This window comes from Sceloporus undulatus, chromosome 2 (assembly GCF_019175285.1).
Source record: "Sceloporus undulatus isolate JIND9_A2432 ecotype Alabama chromosome 2, SceUnd_v1.1, whole genome shotgun sequence".
NCBI classification, from domain to species: Eukaryota; Metazoa; Chordata; class Lepidosauria; order Squamata; family Phrynosomatidae; genus Sceloporus; species Sceloporus undulatus.
This window is the reverse complement of record NC_056523.1, coordinates 288,899,878-288,923,010: the sequence shown is the minus strand read 5'-3', so window position 1 is coordinate 288,923,010 and position 23,133 is coordinate 288,899,878. Positions and strand designations below refer to the sequence as shown.

General features: G+C 41.6%; 1 protein-coding gene and 1 pseudogene across 8 annotated transcripts in view; one reads left to right on the top strand and one right to left on the bottom strand.

Annotated features, from left to right (window-relative positions):
- The window catches only part of LOC121920665, a 1,182,487-nt pseudogene that overhangs the window by 909,483 nt on the left and 249,871 nt on the right, over positions 1-23,133 (top strand).
- Positions 1-23,133, bottom strand: part of ARHGEF28 (Rho guanine nucleotide exchange factor 28) — a 257,884-nt gene that overhangs the window by 220,479 nt on the left and 14,272 nt on the right. For 7 of the 8 annotated variants that reach the window (XM_042448458.1, XM_042448457.1, XM_042448461.1 and 4 more), the window contains exon 2: positions 3,857-3,900. The exons of the other annotated variant lie outside the window; for it this stretch is intronic. In XM_042448458.1, the coding sequence (XP_042304392.1) occupies positions 3,857-3,889 (33 nt within the window). In that variant the 5' untranslated portion in view covers positions 3,890-3,900. The remainder of the gene's footprint in view (positions 1-3,856; positions 3,901-23,133) is intronic. 8 annotated transcript variants of the gene reach the window in all.

Below are 23,133 nucleotides of genomic sequence, written 5' to 3'. Positions count from 1 at the left end.
ATGAGCCTGTACAGACCGGCACTTTGTGCTGGCCTGCAGGCAAACTAAGGTTTCGCTAGGGCCGAGCATTCACATGCTCAAAGCCCTTGTTTCTCCGCTGGGGCACCATTATGGCACACACTCATCCAGATGGTGCACGCCATGATGACGTCCCTCAAGCGCAGCACCCAAATGCTGCTGGGCGGAAGGGGTTTCACGATGCCATGCCACAGTGCTTATGACACCCCTTCCAGGAAGCTGCCCAGAGCAGCTTCTTTTGGGGTGCTAATCGGTGCCGCAGTGTGCACTTTTCTTTCCTTGAATTGATACAGAAGGGCACTCTTAAAATAGTATGAATATAAAATGTAACATAAAAGACAACTACATAATGCATCAATAGGCTATAATAAACTTTACTTTTACAGTTAAGCCCATCCTCTGCCAGTTTTTGTAAAATCTTGCCTGAGGATGAGATGTCAAGATCTCAAAAGCTTTGCACCTTTTTGACTGGTTTAATAAAGGCATTACCACAATATGATTTTGGTATAGTTCTCTGTGTTTGTTAAATCAATAGTTTAAAAATACTGCCGCTTTGCAGTAACAAATGTAGCACTGTTCAACAAATTCTACAGAAGCTAGAACAGAGAATTTAAATGATGGGTTTAAGAAAGAAGTTTGACAACTTATGACTGAACAATAAAACAGTTAATATTCCAGTTCATCTTGAAACAATTTACAGTCAACCAGAGCCAATAAGGAAAGAGAGTTTATCTGCAAAATACAAAGGGAACAAATGAATTTTACAATGACTGTACAGTGGTGCCTCGGGATACGAAATGATCGGGTTACGAAATTTCCGGGATACGAAAAAGTTGGATTGGCAAAAACTGTTTCGGGTTACGAAATATTTTTCGGGTTACGAAATTCATTTCGGCGCGAAATTCAAATGCTGCAAAGTGCAGCTATAGGCTTTCCAGTGCTAACGGAAAAGTGTTTCGGGTTACGAAATTTTCGGGTTACGAAAGGAATGGCGGAACGAATTAATTTCGTAACCCGAGGCACCACTGTATAGAATTTGATAATGAACATAAAAGATTACACATAACGAGACACAGTTAACTAAATGCAGCCCTTTGTCATTGTAGGCTAAATGTATATTGACATTTGATAAAAGAAACGTCTTACATGAGCTCACACATTTCTCACTGCCTGAAAAACCTGCCCCATTCTAATCAAGGGTACACAACAGTCCAGCAAGCTAAAGCTCCAAACCTGATCTTAGTCCAGGGCTCCCTAAGCTTTTGCAATTCACATTCCTTTCACTGTACTAGAAGAGCTCTCCAGTGTGGCAAGATCTGCCCCACGTGGAGCTTGGAAATGCTACTTTTTTGGATTAGAACTCTCAAAATTACCCAGCCAGCATGCAGGGACGTAGCTGGGGGGGGGGGTCCTTGGGGTCCAGACCCCCCCTTCCGTTAGATAAAATGAATGGTGTGTGCTGCTGTGCCGCCACACCCAAGCCCCATTATATACCAATGCTATCAACTGAGCTTAAGTTATTAACAATCTAACATTAGGAGGTGGAGGAGGGTGGGTAGGGTAAAGTTTACTATTATACCCTGTGAACACTTAATAAAAATATGAAAAAAAAACAACAAGAGTCCCGCGGCATGTTAAATTCTAACCTAAGTTGTTAGACCTATGCTTTCTTGAACTCTCTTTCCATCTGATACTGCAAGAAATTAACATGCCTACCCCACAGGAAAATATAAACATGCTGATTATAGTTATAACAGTAAGAACTGGTAATGCTGTTGGCTATTTGTTGCCTTTATTTAAAATGCTTGCTTCCCATATTATTCATCTCAAAGCAAATTTATTAATCTCACCCTGATACCTATCAGTTACAGATACCCAATAACTCCCTTTGAACTTTGAAAAAATGAAATTTAAGGCTGAAACTGATTCAAACCTTCACACTTTACATTCAGGGCAATCAAATTCAAACCCTGTCATCCAAACTCTAGCAGCTTTATTTCACTTTACTCTTTTTTAGTTTTCAGAAAGATATGTTTATTGACTTGCTTGACATAGAATAATATCTAGTTCAATTTCTGTTGGGTTCAACATATCAAACTAACTAAGCTGCTTTACTATCCCTCTCTCCGCAAAAACAAAACTGAAGCTACAGGGGGATCTCTTTTTTAAAAATTTTCTCTATGGATTCTATGGCACTTTTTTAAAAAGGGACTGAAACTCAAGTAGAAGATCATTTTCATCATCTCCACCTTAGACAAATATCACAACTCTTTGAAGTCTTGAAAACCCAAATGTATAGAATTTCAGCCAAACACAGTAAGCTAGAAATCTATTCAAGGAAAATGAACAAAAGAACCACTTTCAGTGCCTGATTTAAATACAGGCTTGATTGTGTCTCCCATGAAAGGTAGACTAATAAGGGAGGAACTTCTCTAATGGAAGAAACTCCCAAGCGGTTTATATTCTGCATTACAAACCAATTATGGGCCAGCTCTGAAATGAAGTAGAGCAATTGTGACAGAATCTCTCCATTGTTTGCCTGTTCATTCAATGACCAATTGCTCAAATTCAACAAATCATTGTATTGTTTCAAAATTTTTCAAACATTCCCATCAGTATTTAAATCACTTTTCTATTTAAAGACAGCCAATATAGAAAATATGCAATGTTTATTTTTATAAAAGGACATGCACTGCAATCCTATGCTTGCTTATTTGAAAGCAAATGAATAGTAATGTGGATCCTAACTGTCCTGTCACTAATGTAAAGCTTTCTTCTGTAGCCCTTGAGCTTTATTCTCTTCCCAAAAGAAGCTTGCCTGCTCCTGAATATTTGGAGATCCCCAACGATGACATGGGAGAGGCTCCCATACCATGTACTAGCATGTTAGACTACAACCTTCATAACCCTAGCCATAACTCTAGCCAATATAACCATTGGTGCAGTTTGTAGTCCAACACATCTGAAAGGTACCAGAATAGGGAAACACTGATATACCATGTGGCATACAGAGATGGAGCAAAAAGTCCTTTCACAAGAGAAGAATACAGTACGGTAGAACTCAAGGCTCTGTGTTTAAAAGGCTTGCTTGCCAGCAAGTGTGTTTTGCAGTCTTAGGCCTGTTACAGACAGCCAAAATAAAGCTGCTTCGAGTCACAGTGGAGATATGATGTTTCAATGATGCATGCGTCCTAAGAGTCCAGAAGCCACACCAATGCCACGCTCCAGTCCTTAGGTCTGGAGCGTGGCTTTGGTGCGACTTCTGGACTCTTAGGACGCATGCATCATTGAAACACCTTACCTCCACTGTGACTCGAAGCAGCTTTATTTTGGCTGTCTGTAACAGATAAGTGACTGACTATATCAGTCACATTAAAGATCCCAGTTAATGTTCCAGGATTGTATGGTTAAATGCCAGCCACCAATGAAATCTCATTTATTTGCCATAACACTGTGTCTATCTTGGCAACGAGGAGAAGGAGAGAACATTTATATTGATAATGGAAATATTTATCTCCTGTAACTGGGATTTTTTTAATACTACAGTTTACATCTCCATTCTAAAATATGCCAGCTAAAATGACCCAGAAGAGCAATAATCTGGATCCACAATACGACAATTATTTTGTAATGACGTCAGAAAGCTAGGCTGCAACATGCATAGAAGATACTATTGCAATACTTGCTCCAATGAAACAATAGCATTCAATGGCTTAAAATCTCTCTGTCAAGCAGAGCACAGAATTTTTGGCTTCATTCATGCTGCCTCTCAATAAGGCCCTGTTCAAAACAAAAGAAAGGACCTTTGAGGGCAGAAGCCTAATGTTGGGGAACTTACATAAAGAGGTACTTCAGTGCAGCTCAGTTCCATCGTGGCAGCATCTACAAACAGAGTAAACCAAAATAATTATCACACACTCATTCAGCAGGCATTGACACTATTCTGTGCAATGTCCAGAATCCTGCTCTAGACCTATCACCATGGCAGCAGAATGACTCCTCAAGAAATTTTCTAACATCTGTCCAAGCCTTTGCTTCTTGCACATTTCTTTATAACAAAGACAGCATAGCGGGTGCAAAGATGGAACTAGGAAGAAAGCTATACTTTCCATCAATTAAAAAACAATAGATTAAACTTAAATGCATTTTCATATCATAAACACTTCATTATAGGCCCCAATAACCTTTAAAACACATATAGGAGTTATTAATTGGCTTTCTCAACAAGTAATATTTGTCATTTGCAATGTAGGTTTTAGTCAATGTACTGATTAAAGTGAGAAGCCCAAAAAAATATCAATGGCATTTGCAGAGAGCCTGCCATATCAGTAGGATAGCCATCTATGGATTGGAAGTCTTATAGATTCCATCCCCCAATATTAATGAATGGAGGCACGCTGATGAAGGCACCACCCATTAACTAATATGGGCTTGAGTTCTTAAGGTCTTTCTCATCTATTGGGGAAGGGGGAGTAACCAAGCCCTCATGGATAGGAAGGTCCCTCTGTACATCTTTTTAAAATATATATAGAGAATATATGTAACTTCTTTAAAATAAATGAGAGATTATTTGAACAAGTGAAAATGTAATAGCAAGCATTGATTGGAGAACTAAAACTTCCTGATGTAGTTTTCCTTACTGTGTAGAAAGTAGTGACATAATATATGATCTGTGCATTTTTCACCAAATCTGCATTTACCAAAACTACCTTACCAAACCCTCAGTTGGTGGTGGCCTGCATAACTATATAAAGAGCTGAAAAAAACCAGGATACATATGCTTGCAAACTGTGACAAACTAACAAACTGTAAAGGTGAATTAATAAAATGGGAAGTTACATTAATCAACTTCAATAGGCTTCCAGTTTAAATTAATGCAATATACTACTTCATTTTGTCTTTTGTCTCACAGTCCCATTCCCATTTTGCAGAAGCTGTTGCACTGCTTCAACAAAGCTTCATTCGTCAAATAACAGGTCTGAGTGTTTGGACTGCAAGTAAAGGTACTTGAAGGCACTAGATACTGCCTGGATTTAGAAGCTAAGTAGGGTCAGCCCTCATTGGTACTTGGATAGGAAATAGTCAAGGAATATAAGGGCTGTAGGCTATATTTCAGAGGAAAGCAACCCATTTCTGAGTATTCCTTAGAAAAACCAACATGGGATTGCCATAAGTTGATAGATGACTTGAAGGTGTACACAAAGCTTCTAAGAAATAAGCAGAGGTGGAGTGAAGCATGAGCCTCTCGTCTGAACCAACAAAGTATCTTAACTTCTTTCTTCCAGATACGTGATTCCCAAACTCTGGTCCTCCAGGTATTTTGGACCTCAGCTCCCAGCAGCCTCAGTCATCTTGGCCAATAGTCTGGGATTCAGGGAACTGAAGTCCAGAACACCTGGAATACCAGAGTTTTAGAATCACTGTTCCAGATGATTAGTTTGAGAGGGAGATTTATAATCCGTCTTTTCAACACCAGACATTTTCTTAGAAAGTTGTATCCAATCTAGTTAATTTTTCTGGGGGAGTGGGAGAGACTAGTGGCCCTTAGTATCTCTCAATATTAACTAGACCAGAAACTTTTGGCTTGCCAGGATCAGTTTAACATATGTTGCTCTTATTTCACACATCCACAACACTACCAAGATGTGCTCACAATCACCCCTGGTTTCATTGGTTGATGTTGCATGCTGAGACACTTACTCACAAGTAACCCCACAAGTGCAAATATGTAATACAAGAACCTACTGTAACAAGGAAAGTCTTATGAGAAAGCATAGAAGAACTGAGCACAGCCTTGGCCAAATGAACATCCTACAGAGGTAAGAATTGCTTTCAGTTCTGTTCATACTAATAACAGCAGTAGACGTCCTTCCCAGCTACTGTAACTTTGAAAGGAAAACATAAGAGTTGTGGAATATAGCACCCATATTCTGCATCCCTGCTGTAAGGCAGTTTCAGATTTTACCTTCCTTGCTTATACTTATATGGGAGGGGGAGAGCCTTCCCTGACATTTGGAGCACAGTGCAAATAATCTTTCAAATGACAACTAAGCATCTAATGGAAAGAAATAATTCCTATCCTGTAACAGTTGAAATTATAAGAGCCTGCAGTTTCCTACATTCAGAGAATCCCTATAGAGCATCTTTTATTCCTCGTTTAAAAAAAAAGATATGAAACCTAGTTATGTCCCTTACTACAGTCTGCATTTTTCCCTTCATAAAATGGTTTAATGTGGCAATGAGTTGATCAAACTTGGCACAGCTGGTTTGCCTACCTAGTTCCCTTGTAACAGTATAAACTACTGTAGTGCACTTTCGTAATTTATACACCCATGCCCATCCCCAAATGGGAATTTTCCACAGACCTGAATTCTTAAGGAATTCAGTCAGAAGGAACTAGTGTTCCAGCTTCGTCCCAATTTAGCATAAGTCCAGACCAATATGGAGATTTGGTATGCTGTCTTTCTCTGTGTGAAGAGTACATTACAAGGATATGAGGGACAGTCTCTAAGTTCTTGCAGCTTGGCATTCACCAGTTGTACCTCCCCCACAAACACACACACCTCCATGTCCAATCTTTAAAGTGACCCAAGACTCTTTAAGATAATTCAGGGTCCCCACCAAAGCCAGAGTCATTCCTGATACTTGGTTTCCCTTGGAGACATCCTAGAGATTTCATCAATCAGCACAGGTATTTGGAAATCAATGTTTGCTTTATCTAGCACAGGAACCACTTCAGAAAAATATACTGAAATAGAAATTTAAAAATCAAACACAACAAGGACTGTGTGCATACCTCAGTCTGCAAGGAAATCACTAAATGAGTTACCAAGTGTAGAATTCAGCTTCCTAAACTTTATTTTAGAAGAGAGTGAACAGTAGATTTCTAGCTGGAATAGATATGTTTCAAAGTGTGTTGCTGATGTCTGGTAAAAACCTCAAGAAGCCAACAGAAGACTTCCAATGGGATTGGACTGGACTAGCAAGGAATAGTCACAAGTGGTTCTGTCCTCTAAAATATAGCCTATACCACTTAGCATTCACTGGAACTCTCTCATCCAAGTACTAACCAGAGTTGACCCTGCTTAGCTGCCAAGATCAAATAGAATCCATTGCCTTTAGGATATTTGGGATGATGGCTCCCTGGTGACATAATAATAATAATAATAATTATTATTATTATTATTATTATTATTATTATTATTATTATTTGTATACCGCCCTCTGGCAAACCAATCCGGGCGGTTAACAACAGTAAAATATAAAATATGACAATTAAAAAACACTTTATCCCTCCCCCCCCTTAAGACAGTATTAAACAGTATAACATATTAAAAACACAATATCAAGCATAAAAACAGCAGTTAAAACTAAAACCCCTGATATCCCTCTGTTGATCCTCAACCATCACTAAGATGGGGCCACGGGAGGAATGAGGGAATCAGGGAACCTGGGCTGGGATGGTTAATCTGGAAAGGCCTGCCAGAAGAGATCCGTCTTGACCGCTTTTTTAAAGCTGTCTAATGATGTTATCTGACGGATCTCATCCGGCAGGTCGTTCCAGAGTTTGGGGGCGACAACAGAGAACGCCCTCTGGGAGGTTGCCGCAAGCCTAGATTTTAGAGGCTGCAATAAGTTCCTCCCAGAGGACCGGAGAGCGCGGGGAGGATTATACAGGAGGAGGCGGTCCCTAAGATAGCTTGGACCCAAGCCATTTAGGGCTTTAAAGGTGATAACCAACACCTTGTACTGGGCCCGGAAGCTGATAGGCAGCCAGTGGAGGGACCTCAAAACCGGAGTAATGTGGTCCCTCCTAGATGTACCTGACACAAGCCTGGCTGCCATGTTTTGAACCAGCTGTAATTTCCGAGTCAAGCACAAGGGTAGCCCCATGTAGAGTGCATTACAGAAGTCAAGGCGTGAGGTTACCAGCGCGTGCACAACCGTCTCGAGATCCCTTACTTCCAGAAAAGGGCGCAGCTGGCGTATCAGCCGAAGCTGATAACAGGCACTCCTGACCGTCGCATTTACCTGATTTGTCATCAGGAGCGACGAGTCAAGGAGCACCCCCAGACTGCGAACACAGTCGCTGGAGGAGAGTGTGACCCCATCCAGGACTGGAGGTTGCAACCCAATTCTTGGTTTCGGGGCCGCTACCATGAGCACCTCCGTCTTGTCTGGATTCAGTTTCAATCTGTTTTTCCTCATCCAGCCCATTACCGCCTGAAGACATTCATTGAGAGAAGAGATGCCATCGGAATTCGAGGCCGACGAACGAGATATGGAGAAATAGATTTGGGTGTCATCAGCATACTGATAACACCCAGCACCATAACTCCGTATTATCTCACCCAGCGGCTTCATATAGATGTTAAATAACATTGGGGACAAAATAGCCCCCTGAGGAACCCCACAAGTGAGGTACCTCTTACTGGAGCTACAGTCCCCGAGTAGCACCCTCTGAGACCTGCCCGAGAGGAAGGACTGGAACCACTGCAAAGCAATGCCCCCGATACCTAACCCCTTCAGGCGGTCCAAGAGGATGCCGTGATCTATAGTATCAAAAGCCGCTGAGAAGTCTAAGAGCACCAACAGGGTCACACTCCCCCTGTCAATGCTCAGACGCAGATCATCGGTCAAGGCAACCATGGCAGTCTCAACCCCAAAGCCTGTCCTAAAGCCAGTTTGAAATGGGTCTAGATAATCGGCTTCATCCAAGACAGCTTGGAGCTGAAGGGCAACTGCCCTCTCGATCACCTTGCTCAAAAATGGCAGCAATGACACCGGCCTATAATTCCTCATATCCAGGGGGTCCAGGGAAGGTTTTTTCAGGAGCGGCCTAACCGCCGCTTCCTTTAAACAAGATGGAACATGTCCTTCCCTGAAGGATGCACCGATGATATCCGTGAGGAATCTCATCAATGCATCCCCCCCTGGACGGCCAGCCATGATGGGCAAGGGTCAAGAGGGCAAGTTGTCTTCCTCACCTTACCAAGCAGCTTGTCCACGTCATCAGTACTCACAGATTGGAGCTGATCCAGTATGACTACATCGGCGGAGTCACTGGACGCCTTGCCTGTCGACTCTGTTTCAACGGTGGCATCTAAGTCGGCTCTTATCTGAGAGATTTTGTCTGCAAAGAAGTTGTTAAACGCGTCACAGCAGGCCGTCGTTGGGTTAAGTAAGGGATTTGGTGCAGGGGTCATTTCCCTCACCACCTTAAACAGCTCTGCTGGACGGGACTCTGCAGACGCAATACGTGCAGAGGAGAAGGCTCTCTTCGCTGCACGTATTGCCTCCCGATAGGAACGAAGAAAGTTCCTATGGCGAGTTCTGTTGGATAAGAGTCGAGTCTTCCGCCACCTGCGCTCTAGCCGTCGTCCAAACCGCTTCATCTTCCTCAGCTCTGGTGTGAACCAGGGCCTCCGATTTGGGGCGGGATGGCAAGGGCGCTTGGGAGCAATCATGTCAATAGCCCTGGTAAGATCGGACTTGGCAAAATTATACAAAAAGATTCAAATTTGCCTGATTTGGACAGCTATGCTGCATTCAGCTCTTTCCGATGCAAAATATGGATCACTTTGGCACAGAATGTTTGTTTGTTTGTTTGTTTGTTTGTTTGTTTAAAAAAAGGAGTGCAAACCACTATAAACATAGCATCAGCAAAGCAAAATTGGCAGATAAGAGACAGGGAAAGTTGGTTTAATAATATCTCTTTTTGTCTTTAATTATTCTCTGATCAGCCTGGATGTAAATGTTATAATCAATTTATATTACATTATTACACCGAAAACCTTAGCAGAATGAAGGTGAAAATTCTACGTAATTTCATTCCTTCTTGTTTTGAGCTTTAGAGAGAATGAAACAGCTTCGTTGTTTTTTCTTATTCACCACACCAATATTTCTTCTCTTCCTTGCTGTTTCTCCACTCACCATTATGATTTGAACTCCTCCCCTTCCACCCTTTTCTTCTAATTCCCGCATGGATCTCAGCAAACGTCCCAGAGTTAAGAGCTTCTAAGTTCAGTTTCTTGAGGTAGATGAGAACCCTCTACATCAGAAATGTGGGGAAAATATTCTATGGGCTGCATGTGGACACACTGCCCTTTTTGGCAGCCTCCCAAGCCCCGTGACATAACAATGAGAAAATGGCAGAAGGATGAAAAAAACATGCTAAAATAGCCCAAATCACCCAAAAATGGTTTGGCTAGCTTGGGATCTCTCTGCCCCCTAAGCCCTAAAAACACCCACCACTCATAACTAGGCAGTGCGGGACAAGGAACATGAATAACGGGTGAGGAGCATGGGGGTAGAGGTTGATTTTATGGAAGGGGGTGCCAGGAGGTGGTTCTGTTGTTCAGTATGGAAACCACACCTCATTTGGGAGTAAAGAACAAAAGAGCAGTAGAAACATACAAGTCAGGGCTAGCGCTAAACTCCACTAAACCAGCAGCAAACTAGAGCCAAAAACTTGGTATTTTTAGGATATGACAGGGTGTGGGAGGAGAAACATCCATAGCAAACTGTGAGATCCTGCAACAGAAAGCCTGACACTTACTGGAACTACTGGGCAGTCTAAAGGAACCAGTATGGTTAAATGGTGTGGAGAAGATCAGTTACGGAGATTGCTAACATCAAAAACCTCCTTAATCTAATTCATCCCAATAGAGCTATTCTTGTATAAGCGGTTTGCATCTTGCTGTCTAAACTATGCTATTCGCCAGCCCTGAGAGGACTAACAAAAAGTAAGAAGCAGTTTTCCTAAAACTGGGCAAAGAATCAACTAGACGATTTAAAATTTGTTGGCTCTTTAGCATTTAATAAATAATACTTGAGAAATGTTAATGTTAAATTTCCAAGTTAAATCAATCACTTTCATTTAAAAAAATTAACTTGTTCCTTTCCACTGGCAAATCTCCAACTTAAGTCATAACTTGATGTTAATTTGTTAGCTATCACTGATCATGAAATACAATAAAATGACATTCTGTCCTAACTCTCAATACACAGGAATTCTCGCTGGGATCAGAAAATTCCCCACAATGCAAGCTCTTTTCATTTTTAAATTCTGGTGCATGAAGGTTAAGCTTACAGTTTTCATCCATTCAGATTCCTTTCTTAAGATATGCACTAGTGGCACTTTAAAATGATGAGATACTTGTCTCCATGGTTGGCCCACAATGCTGGTTTGTCCAAACCATTCCACCTCGCACCCCCCTTCTAAATACATCCTGGCAGTGAGACAGACAGACAATAGCCTTTCTTATATTACTCTGGCTGCATCTCAAGCAGCCTTAAGCTTTATGAAACACTCTGGGGAACATGTTGTATGTCTTCCACACAAAAGGCCAGTAACCATTGTTTTAAAACATACTCATTATTTCCTTTAAGCAAGCCCTGCTAGAGTCACAAATTAATAACAGTATTTCCTGAAAGGGACGTGCAACAGGACACATAATGGATCCTCTTTGGCTTCCTGCTCTTGTATAAGACCTTGTTATCATCTTAAGAAAAATAGTAGAGTTGGGCTTTCAGCTGGTTATAACCACATAAAGTACTAAAAATTATCTAGGATGGCTTGCATCAGAGATAAAGTAAAGCTGAGGATTTTAAAAATTGTTTCCTAAAGCTCTCAATGCTATTCTTTATCTGAGCTTTGAAATAATTCATTGTAAATTATGAGTTACTTATCCTTTCTTTCTTTCTTTCTTTCAGTAATAGCTAATTTAATGTTAGATAACAAAAATATTACCCCTTTTTTACAACTATGTTTTAAGGTCCATCTTCTCTCCACAGTAGTCTGTTTCATAAAAAATTTAATTGTCCAAAAGAATCATGGGATTTATAGTTTCTTTGTTGTACTTTGAAAGCATCAGGTGGCCTGTGAGGTGACAGACTGAGGATCAGATCAGTTTTATTTTATAGTGCAGACAGGCATTCAGGGTATCAGAACTGTAGTTCAAGGAGTGCTCCAGAAGAGAATTCTAATTACTTCACCAAACAACAAATTTCAAGATTCCTTAGGATGTTGTTATGACAATTGTTATGACACTGTTGTAAGAGCTTAGGGCTGTTAGAGCTTCCATTGCTTTTATAGTAACAGAGGTTCACAGTCTCACTGATTGGATGCATTTGGTACCACAAGCCAGCAGCTTGCAACATTTTGATTTTTACAGTAACTAAAAAGTAACTTTATTCAGGGGTAGCTATGTTGGCCCTGCAGCAAAATACAACAAAATCCAAATATCCACAAGCCGTGAGACCATTATCATTATCAAGGCTTCAATGACTTTTCCAATAGGCAAAGATGTTAAAAATCATACGAAAGAAAAATGATGTTAAGTGTCACAGGCCTATATTCTGTCTAGGGCTGCTGCCACATTACAGAAATAATGCAGTTTGACAGCACTTTCTGCCATGCTCCATCCTATGGAATCTTGGAATTGTAATTTGTTGTGACACCAGATCTCTCTGACACAGACATCTAAATAGCTCACAAAACTACAAATCCCAGAATTCCATAGCACTGAGCCATTGCAGTTAAAGCAGTGTCAAACTGTATTAATTCTGCAGTGTAGACAGAACCTGAGATGCTGTCAGTTAAGATGGTATTGAGGGGATTTCAATGCAGGCAGAGACCACTCCGCTTATTGGCCAAGTGAGGACTAGAGGCAAAGAGCAAAAGGACAGAGACATTTGGATCTCAAGAGAAGTTACTTTTCTGTTGCTAATGAGAGTTGAAATTTTATTTTCTGTCTTCTGTTGTTCTTTATCTCTAGTCTTCACATGTCTAATAAAGCAAGTTGGAATGGGAATTGAAATCCTTCAGTACCATCTTAGCTGACAACATCTCAGACAGAATGTAGGCCTGTGACTCTAGCATCATCACATTTTTTCTCCTGTATGATTTTTAACGTCTTCACCTGATGAAGAAGCCTGTGAAGCTTCAAAAACATTCATAATATATTTTATACTTTGGAACTGGATCAATAACAGTACAACTGTGGATTTTGGATTTTGTTGTAAAAAGTAACTATGTGGTTACTTCTGAACAAGAGGGTGGGGAGATTTTTAAGAGCGATTATCACTGTAAATATCTGCTTGGGCTGGGCTTGGAATCACAACAGTAACAAATCAGTTGTTCAAAGTGTTTCCAAGCTCACTTCTTTATTATGCTAACCTTCTTGGCATGCATTAGCTGCAGCATATGAGAAAGTTCCCCACCAGGAAAGCCTCAAAAAGATATCTCTGCCTGCCTGAAAGTGTAAAACAAAAAGGATTGTGTCAACATACTGAACTAAAACAGCTTGAAGAGGGTGAGGGAGGATTTTGTTAACAAACCATTTTTAGTTTGCACACCATAGAGAGAAGACTGATTAAGCAAAGTACACAACATGTAATAATGCTTGGCAAAGTGATGGTTGGACACACAGATTAACTTTATTTATCCTTCCCTCGTCCCCTCAGAAACATTTGCGCTGCTATTGTTTGCAACCCTGTGTTAACACCTACCACCTGCCAGCTGCTTTCTAAACACGAAGGAAAAACACAGTTATTTAGCACTATGCCACAGTGAAATTAAAATAACTGCAGAGGAGAAGTAAATATAGGCTATTCCAAACTATTTTTTAAAATACTATTCCTTGGATTAAGTAGATCAAAAAGACTGCTTGCAGAAGAAATACATAAAGGATGACATCTAATAAAATCTTTCCAATGTTGAAATTTCTCCCATCAATGAAAATGGAGGAACAATTCTCTCTCTACAGCCCCTGCATATTTTCACTTTTTTTCTCCAGGGTCTCACTAGAGTAGTTTCAGGGGGCTGGGTGCACAGCATGCAGGAGAAAGTGAGAAAAACTTGTTTTTCACAAACGAGAAGCCAAAAAGCTATTATTATTATTATTATTTAAGTTGCAGCAATTCTTTCCTAAAGTCACCTAGTCATACACATTAACATATGCAAATATTTTATTGGGAGCAAGCTTCTGGCAGAATCTGTAGGCACCTGAGTAAATGTCTAATTCACTAATGCTCTTTGGACAACTTTGGACAACTTCATCTGTGCTTTACAGCACAGATTCAAAGCAACCAGTAATATTTGTTCTACATTTTATTCAGTCCTAAACTTTTTGACACCAGAACTTGGGGAACTGGAAGAAGATTCACAAGTATCCCACAATTTTTTCTAAGAATCTTCCTTATGAAAGGTTGCACCTGAAAAAAAATTCAAGACAATAGTTTTTTTGTAGGTTCTTCAGGCTATGAAGCCATGTTCTAGAAGGGTTTTTTCCTGATGCCAGGAAAAAATTCCTCTAGAACATGGCCTCATAGTCCAAAAAAACCACAAAAAAACCCTATGAATGGCAGCTGCAAAAGCCTTTGACCACATCTCCAAGTCAAGCTTTTGAAAAAGAATATGAATGACTCCATCTCTGAAAAGTGCTGTAGTTGTGTATTCCTTCATGCCAGAGGGCTGACTAGATGGCCCTGGGGTCCTGCCAACTCTATGATGCCATAATTGCACCTCATCTATAAATAATTACGGAGATTTACAAAGAGTAATAGTAACTAATTTTCACTAGTGTGCATAGCCCTACATATTTCTTACATACTGGCAGGAACTAAGGCAGAAGCTGAAAAAAGTTTCAGCAGTCTAGCATTCATCCAAAACTGCAAATGCCCCACAATGAGGCAATAATAGTTAAGCCACCTAGTCATCTTGTCTACTGAATGTGAATTTGCAAGCCAATTCCTTATTTTATAATAACTTCAAAGTTACCTGCTCTAATGTTTAGAGTTACTTGTAATTAACTTTTTTGGCAATAACTGGTCTAATGTAACGCAACAAGAGAGAACATCACTTCTTTTGTGGTATAACTATAAATATGTTTTAAGGTGCATCTCTGCACTATACCATTATCTGTTTCATATCACTTTTATTGTCCAAATGAATTCTGAAATCTGCAGTTTTATTGAACTTAGAAGAGACCAATGTTGGAAGGTACCTTTGGCATAATGTTATTGGTCCAGTAGAATTTTTTAAAATTAAGGGACTGACAATATAATACTTCCATTAATGACCAAAGAGTTACAGGATGGCTAGTAAACATGCAGAATACTCAGGTTGGTATCATTATTAAAAGTCGCAAAAACAGGCATTTATCAGAAATATAGATTATATAACAATAATTTAAAAATTAAATTAAACTTTTTTTCATGTTTCATGAGGCTGTATGTATAGGATGAATGATTATGTTATCAGTCAGGGTGGCAGTATTACAACTTTGTACTAAAAGTAAAGGTTTTCCCTTGACATGAATGTCTAGTTGTAACCAACTGTGGGGGGCGGTGCTCATCTCTGTTACTAAGTCAAAGAGCCAGCATTGTCCAAAGTTGACTCTGTGGGGTCATGCAGCCAGCACGACTGCACAGAATGCTGTTATCTTCTCAACGAAGTGGTACCTATTTATCTACTTGCATTTGCCTGTTTTCAATCTGCTAGCTTGACAGAAGCTGATACTAGTGACAGAAGCTTACACCATCATGCGGCACATGGACCTCAAACTGCCTCCAACCTTACGATCATCAGAATTGGCATCTTAACCATTAAGCTACAGCATCCCTTAACTTTGTACAGTCGGCCCTCCACATTCGTGGGGGTTAGGGGCACAAGATCCATGTGAATGTGGAAAAATGGCACGTAACACACACACACACATGCAGAAGCCAGTTAAAGGGATGGGTGGGCGAGGCAGAAGGGCCAGGCGTGTGCACTCCTCTCTTTCCCCTGCCCTCTAGTCCCTTTAGCTGGCTCTGGGCAGATGGGTGATTGCTTTTCCCAGGCACTAATCTGTCCAAGGAAAAGGCTTGGAGGGATGGATCCATCCCCTCCCCTTTCCCAGATGGATCAGTGCCTGAGGAAGGCAAAGGTCTGACCAGGAAAGGGGTGTGCTTCATGCACACACCCTTTCAGGCTTCTCTTTCCCGAAGAGAAAAGCCCAGGAGGGCGGAGGAGGAGGAATGCATGCACCCACAACCTTGACCTCACAAAACCAAGAGTGGAGGGCCAACTGTACTAGGCTCCTCAAAATTATGCTTGGGCCTTGAGAATAAGTATTCACACTAAATCAAGGACTGTCCTCTAAATCAGAAAAGGGACAGAAAAGAGATTTAAATTGGGAGCAAAGGGTTTTCTCTTGGATGTAAACAAGATTACATTTTTAAAAAGCAGCACAGCAAACTGTTATTTAGAACCAATTATAATGATTATATCAGTGTTATCGTCATTTTTAGACATTTTAAGGAAAGAAGTCTGTACCTTTATTACGCATAGCTCATGTTGAAGCCTCCTTGATTATTTATTTTAAAATACAACTACAGTATGCAAGAACAATGCTGCAGGTTACAGTTTAGGATTAATCGCACATGGCCTAAAACACAGAAGTAATATATACTCTCTTCCACTCTCAAATCAACAACCCTCTTAACTGTTAGTAATGACTGGATGTTTCTCAGTGTTATTATCAGCTGCACGCATTATCACTTCCACCCACCGCTCTGACCACATCTCTCCTGTGTTGGCATCCCTTCACTGGCTCCCTCTCCCTTTCCGCATTCAGTATAAGCTCCTGCTGTCGACATTCAAAGCCCTCCATGGACTGGCCCCTCCTTACTTATCAGACCTTCTTTCTCCTCACCTTCCCACCAGGGCCCTCCGTTCTGGTAGTCAAGGGCTCCTGTCTCAGCCCTTCCGTCTCAGCCAGGATTTCCTCTGCCCATCCCGGATTCGCCCCTTTTCACTTGCTGCCCTCACTCTGGAACCTTCTTCCTCCACAAGCAAGAGCCATCACTTCACTTTAACCAGCTTCAAACGGAGTGAAAACCATCCTATTCAGAGAAGCCTTCCCAGGCATCGCATAATTGTCGCTTACTATCTGATGTTCTGTTGTGGTGTTTATCGATCCATTTCCTGTATTGCTATGTACTGTTATGTATTATCCTACTTGTGAGTATGTATTTTCCCTAGATAATGATTAACCTTCCATTTTGAAGCCAAGCCCTCCCTTCAGTCCATCTCCTTGGTCCAGGCCTCAGGGTGAGAGGAACTGCTGGACCCTTACCCTTTCCGTCACCACTCCCTTCTCCTTCTGTGTTCATGTCTTTTTAGATTGTAAGCCTGAGGGCGCAGAGAACCGTCTAACTAAAAGGCTGCATGACAGCGCTGTGTAAATTTACAGCGCTTCATAAATAAAGGTTAATAATATAATATAATAATAATAACTGCTTATGCTGGGCGGGGGAGAGAGGCGAGGTAAAACAGTAACTTAGAAGAATGTATTTCCAAATGTTTAGTTTTAGACTTCTTGCTGAGTTTTAGGAGAACATATCAGTGTACCAAAATGCCATACAAATGTGGCCTTCTGTAAACAAGTGTGAAATATGTTTAGAGAAGATTGCACCATCCTGGAAATGCATTTTTCTCCTTTTTAAAGTACATTTTATCTGTATGTCTAAAAGCACATAGAAATACCAGAAGCAAGCACAGTACCTGGGATAACCACTTAGCCACTACTAGAGAAATGCATTACCAAGGACAAATAATTATAGCAAATTCATATTGATGATAGTAGATAGGATGGATGATGATGATGATGATAGATGGATGCAAATCGAAATAAGCACAGTAATTTCAATAAAAATCTCATAATCTCACTCTCATCCGCAGTGGATAATGACATACAAAGAGATCTACTAGTTCAAACAAAGCCTGTCTTATCTTCAGAGGCTGTAATAAAACACTAAGTACAAGGAAAGTTGATGCTGCAGCTCAAGTTGATTCCATCTCTACATCTATCTCTGCCTCCATTTTCTTGTATTAAGAACTTCCATCACACTCTTTCCCAATGTTCACAGAAACATGAGTCAACATTAGATATGGACTTGCTTCTGTGAATTAGAAATGGTTCTGTGAGTTTGCTGAGGTATAAATTACAGCAGGAGTGGGAATCATCAGACTTCTAGATTAGATTGGATTGCAGTTCCCAACATTCCTACCTGCTGACCAGGGCTGATGGGAGTTGCAGTTCAACAATACTTGGAGGGCCCACATGATTCCTGCCACTGTATGTTGTCTCCTAACCACTACCATCACCACTGGCAAATCAGCAGAACTTCAGAACCAAGGGTGTGGCATTTTATAAATTCACAGGCTGCAATTCACATAAAGCTTCTGTAATCAGAACTTGACAGTCACACCAGCAATGTGTAAATGAAAGTAATTTAAGCATTCTCCCATGACCACCTTAACAGTCAATAACCTGATGGAACATTCTCAGAAGAATAAAAAATCCCAAGCAACAGCCAGTGAATTAACTTTCTTTTTAAAGGTATTTTAATGTAAACACAATGCCAGTACAAAGTTCTGCACATAAAAAGAGGGAATATTATTTTCCCACATGGGAAGAGTTGTTTCTCTGCAAAAAAAAAATTAGGTATACCCAGTACAAATCAGCAACATCCGAATTTTGCATGGAATGTCCCCAACTGCACAAAGAGGTGTTTCCTGCCCAGAAAACGTGTTTTCTGAAAACACAGTGCATTTGACATAATAAGTCGAGTGTGAAGATGCCATCAGTTCAAAATCTCCTTTTCATGTTTTTGACGTCACAAAAACATACTAATTAATAATAATATAATAATAATAATCTAATAATAATTTTATTTATACCCTTCATAAAGATCAGCACCTTACATGTTTTCTATTATTATTATTATTATATTATTATTATTTATTAGGCTTTGATTTGCGCTTTTTTTATATTTCTTCCATTCCTATCATCCAAGTTGCTATTTATTATACCACAAGCCGGAACAAAGTTCAACATCACTCTCTAGGTGCCGTTTCTCAGAAACTGGTATAGCAGGGGCATACTGTCCATCATGTCTACAACAGGGGAGAGGGACTAGTCTTTTTCCTTCTGCATTTGTCATAAATCAGGAATTATTTGAAGGCACACAATAACAAGTTTTTGCATATTCAAGTTTCCTCTTATTCCCTGGGTAGGAAGCATTTCATAATGGGAAATAGTACAAAGAAAAATGGTTTAATAATTTTTCTGGCCCTGTTCTGTAACTCTGGGGAAAAGACAATAGAAATCAGATAAGTCAGTGTAAGTTCTAAGATGTGATCAGAATTGCTTAAACTCATTTACGTGACTTCTGCTCCTCTGAGCTCTGGTGTGAGCACTGCCCCAAAGTCACACAATTAGTCCACACCTAGTAGTGCCACATGATATCAGATTAAAGACACCTATTTCTGAAAGGCTGTAGAGTTTGATGGGAGAGCTAATGGAGACCAACGAACTGCCAAAAGAGTCTGGAATAAAGTTGTGTAGAAGCATCAATCAGGTTTGGGTTGGGGGAACCAAACCATGAACACCCTCCGAGCACTATTAAACACTACTTATTACAAAATGAAAAGAATATGGCTAAATGTGGTTCTGTTTAGAGAGGCTGTCCACCAAACCTCAGTGGCTGGGTAAGGACAGCATTCATCAGAGAAGCAACCAAGTTGTCACTGTTGCTGTATGCCTTCAAAACAACTCCCAATTTATGGCAACTCTATCCTATTTATTCAGAAAAGTTTTAGAAGAGGCCATGGTAATTCATGAAGCAGCTAAAAAGATCTAGCTAGATGGAGATGTCGAAGGCTTTCATGCCGGCAACCATAGTTTTTTGTGGGTTTTTCGGGCTATGTGGCCATGTCCTAGCAGAGTTTCTTCCAGAAGAAACTCTGCTAGAACCTGGCACATAGCCCAAAAAACCCACAAAAAAACTAAATGAGGAGGACTGCCTGTAGATAACTAACAGGGTGTCCCACAAGCTGGGTTCTAGGCAGGAATGGTGAGAAAAAGCCATTGTTTTTTGTTTTTTTTAAACAGCACTATCAAAGCCCATTTGAAATTTGCAAAAGGGAATGTACGGAACAGCCAATGTGGGAAAAACTGAATGCTGATGACACCCAAATTTATTTTTCTTGTTGCCGACTGCTGCCTGACTAAGGATGGCATTCTCTTCCTCGATGCCTGCCTTGGGTCGGTAATGGGCTGGATGAGGGAAAACAACTCAGTTCAGAGAAAACGGAGGTGCTCCGATAGGTACCCACCTCCAGGGATGGAGCTTTGTTAACCCGTCCTGGACGGGGTCACACTTCCCCTAAAGGATGAAGTTCACAGTTTGGGAGTACTCTGGATCCATCTCTACAGTTGTCATCTCAAGTAGATGATGGCCAGGAGTACTTGTTACCAACTTCGTTGATACGCCAACTGCGTCCCTACCTGGACCAAAGGACCTTGAAGCAGTGGTACATGCACTGGTATCTCTCTTTGGATTTCTGTAATGCACTCTTATTATTAGCCTTGCTATGTGCAGTGCAAAGCCAATAGCACTCATTGCTCTTAGAACACTGTCTCCTCCCTAAGGTATGGTGTGGTTCTCCTTCTGGAACAGTGAAACTGATGGACTGCACAGGAGGGAAAGCCGAAAAAACTGCCTTTCACCTTCTTCACACAATGGACACTTCTGATCAGCACCAATAGGGTTGCCATCATCGGACCTCCATACCGGGACAAATGTAGGACAAAAATTTCAAATGTAGGACAATTTTTTTTGTGTCCTGCATTTGAAAAGAGCTCCTCTGAGGCTTTCCCTGGCCTGGGCCCCGCCCTCGGCGGGGCGGAGCCCAGGCGGGAGGGACTCCTCCCCTTCACGGGAAGCTTTCCCTCTGGGCCTGGGCCCCGCCTCGGCGGGGCGAGCCCCAGCACGGAGGGACTCCTCCCTTTCAGGGAGGCTTTCCCTGCAGGCCTTGGCTCAAGCTGCGGGGAAGCCTCCCTTAGCTTGCCATATCTCGCCCAGGGCGGGGGCAATCCCGGGGGCGGGGCCCAACCGGGGCGACCTGGCGACCCGCCCCAAACCGGGAAGTCCCGCCCCCAGGCGGGATTGGCAAGCCTAGCACTCAACAAATTATCCTGCCAGCGGAAGGAGGATGCTGGATCCAGGCAATACAGCAGTCATCCTAACCAACATTCTACTGAGATGTCTGCTTTCTGTCCAGATGCCTAACTATGAATGGACCAAAGAAATTTTAACAAGTAGTAGTTTCTCCCCATTACTTATTTGGCACTTGACAAGCAATACATTGTTATCACTGCATCACTAGGGAAGTGCAGGGGAGTGCCCACACAGGATGACACTCCAGAAGAGGTTGACATTCAGTCAGGCCCCTCCTCCATTGTGGCCCCCCTAGGAGATCTCCACCGCTGCAGCAGAGGCGAAGGCTGGGCAACCCTCTCCTGGTTTGCGGCCGCAGCGGAGGCCTCCTCATGAAGATTTGTTCTACCACCAGAGCAAAGGAGAACACCCTTCTATTGCCACCCATACCCCCAACATCCTCCACCAACACCAGGTGACACCAAGATCTGTTCCTCCATGAATTTGTCTAGGACTTGAAGACTTTGAAAACCTGTGACTTCAGCAGTACATATCATTCCTTCACTGATACAGGATACAACCTTGTATACAAAACTGGGTCACAATCACTACAGAAAGCCAGATTAAAAAGAAGCTGAAAGTAACCGCTCCTTTCAAGAAAGTGTGCACCTCTAACCCTACATATAAATGCCCTGATTGCTGAGTCCAGTCCCAACGGATTTCTCCATCCTACTACCCTATACACGCTAAACCGTGCGTCGTAATCTAAATACACTTGCGCGCCGGTTACCACTTTACTAAAATTGGATGGACCGGCAGTTGGGGCAGCAATACAAAAAGGAAAGTTTGCACCTCCAATGGCTATGAGTACAACATACACAAACCACCACAATCCAAGATGGGGCATGGGGTGAAGGGGGGTGGTAAGGGCATGTGGGGGGGCAGGATTGTGCATTGCAGTGTTTTATTGGTGCCACAACCATATTCCAATGCCCAGTGAGGGTCACAGGTGTGACGTGTGCACAATCAAAAGGGGTGGCCATCCAATGGGATGCATCTAGGCAGGAGGAGGCAGTTGCTTACAGTGTGTTCCTGTGATGGTGTGCATGGATGTGGGAAAAACAGCAGTGCACTTGAGGTCGCACTATACAGTCATGGCGTGTGCATGCGTGCCTGTGGAAGCAGGTGGTGCGATCAGCGGGATCCTGACCCACTCTCAGAAGCAGCCGCTTCGTGCCACTTTCCTGCCCATCTTGCTTGATCCCTGGGTGACCTGGATCACACTCTCTCAGCCTCAGGGGAGGGCAAATGTAAACTTCCTTTGAACAATCTTGCCAAGAAAACCCCAAGACCGGTCGGAAACCCTTGAAGGCACACAACACACACACGCAACGAGTTGATGTATTAGTGTATCCACTTTACATAATTTCACTGACTGAATGGCTCTACTCAATCGAGGCTAACAACTGGAATTCAGCCATTAAGTACTTCTGAATTTACTATACATATCTATTACTTTTGGATCAGTCTCTGCTTTCCCTATGTCCTTCATAGGTTAACCAGACTTGGATCAAGTAGACAATTGTTCTATAGTAAAACAATGCATAGCCATGTCTTCACTCCTGCCAATACCATATTCCAGTAGTATTATGCTTTCCTGACTGCTGTTTTTAGAAGAAACAAGTCTGGGCTACACAAAACATTCAGGGGCTTTGTTTCTTCTTCCAGTGTACTGTATTAGCATACTATTTTCAATGAAAATCTTGTATTATTTTTCCCACCTTTTCAGTCTCTCCGTAATATCAGTTTTGGTTTCTATTCTCAGCTCTCTTTTTCCCCCTTACAGTTTGCAAGTTCTCAGAGTTTTGCCAGGCTCTCAGAACACATATGGCTACTCATTCCTTTTCAAATCCTACTACTGCAATCCATTTTACAACAAACAACAAAACCATCCTCATTTCCCTCTTTTTCTTACAGGCACTTTGTGGGGGGATATTTTTTGAAAGCCAAGCATCTAAATATTACCTATACCATTAGTATCCCCAGTCTAGCTTCTCCACCCAACCAAACCACCACAACCCCCGCCCCCATTTAACCTTTCTCGTCCGCCCACCCAGCACAGAA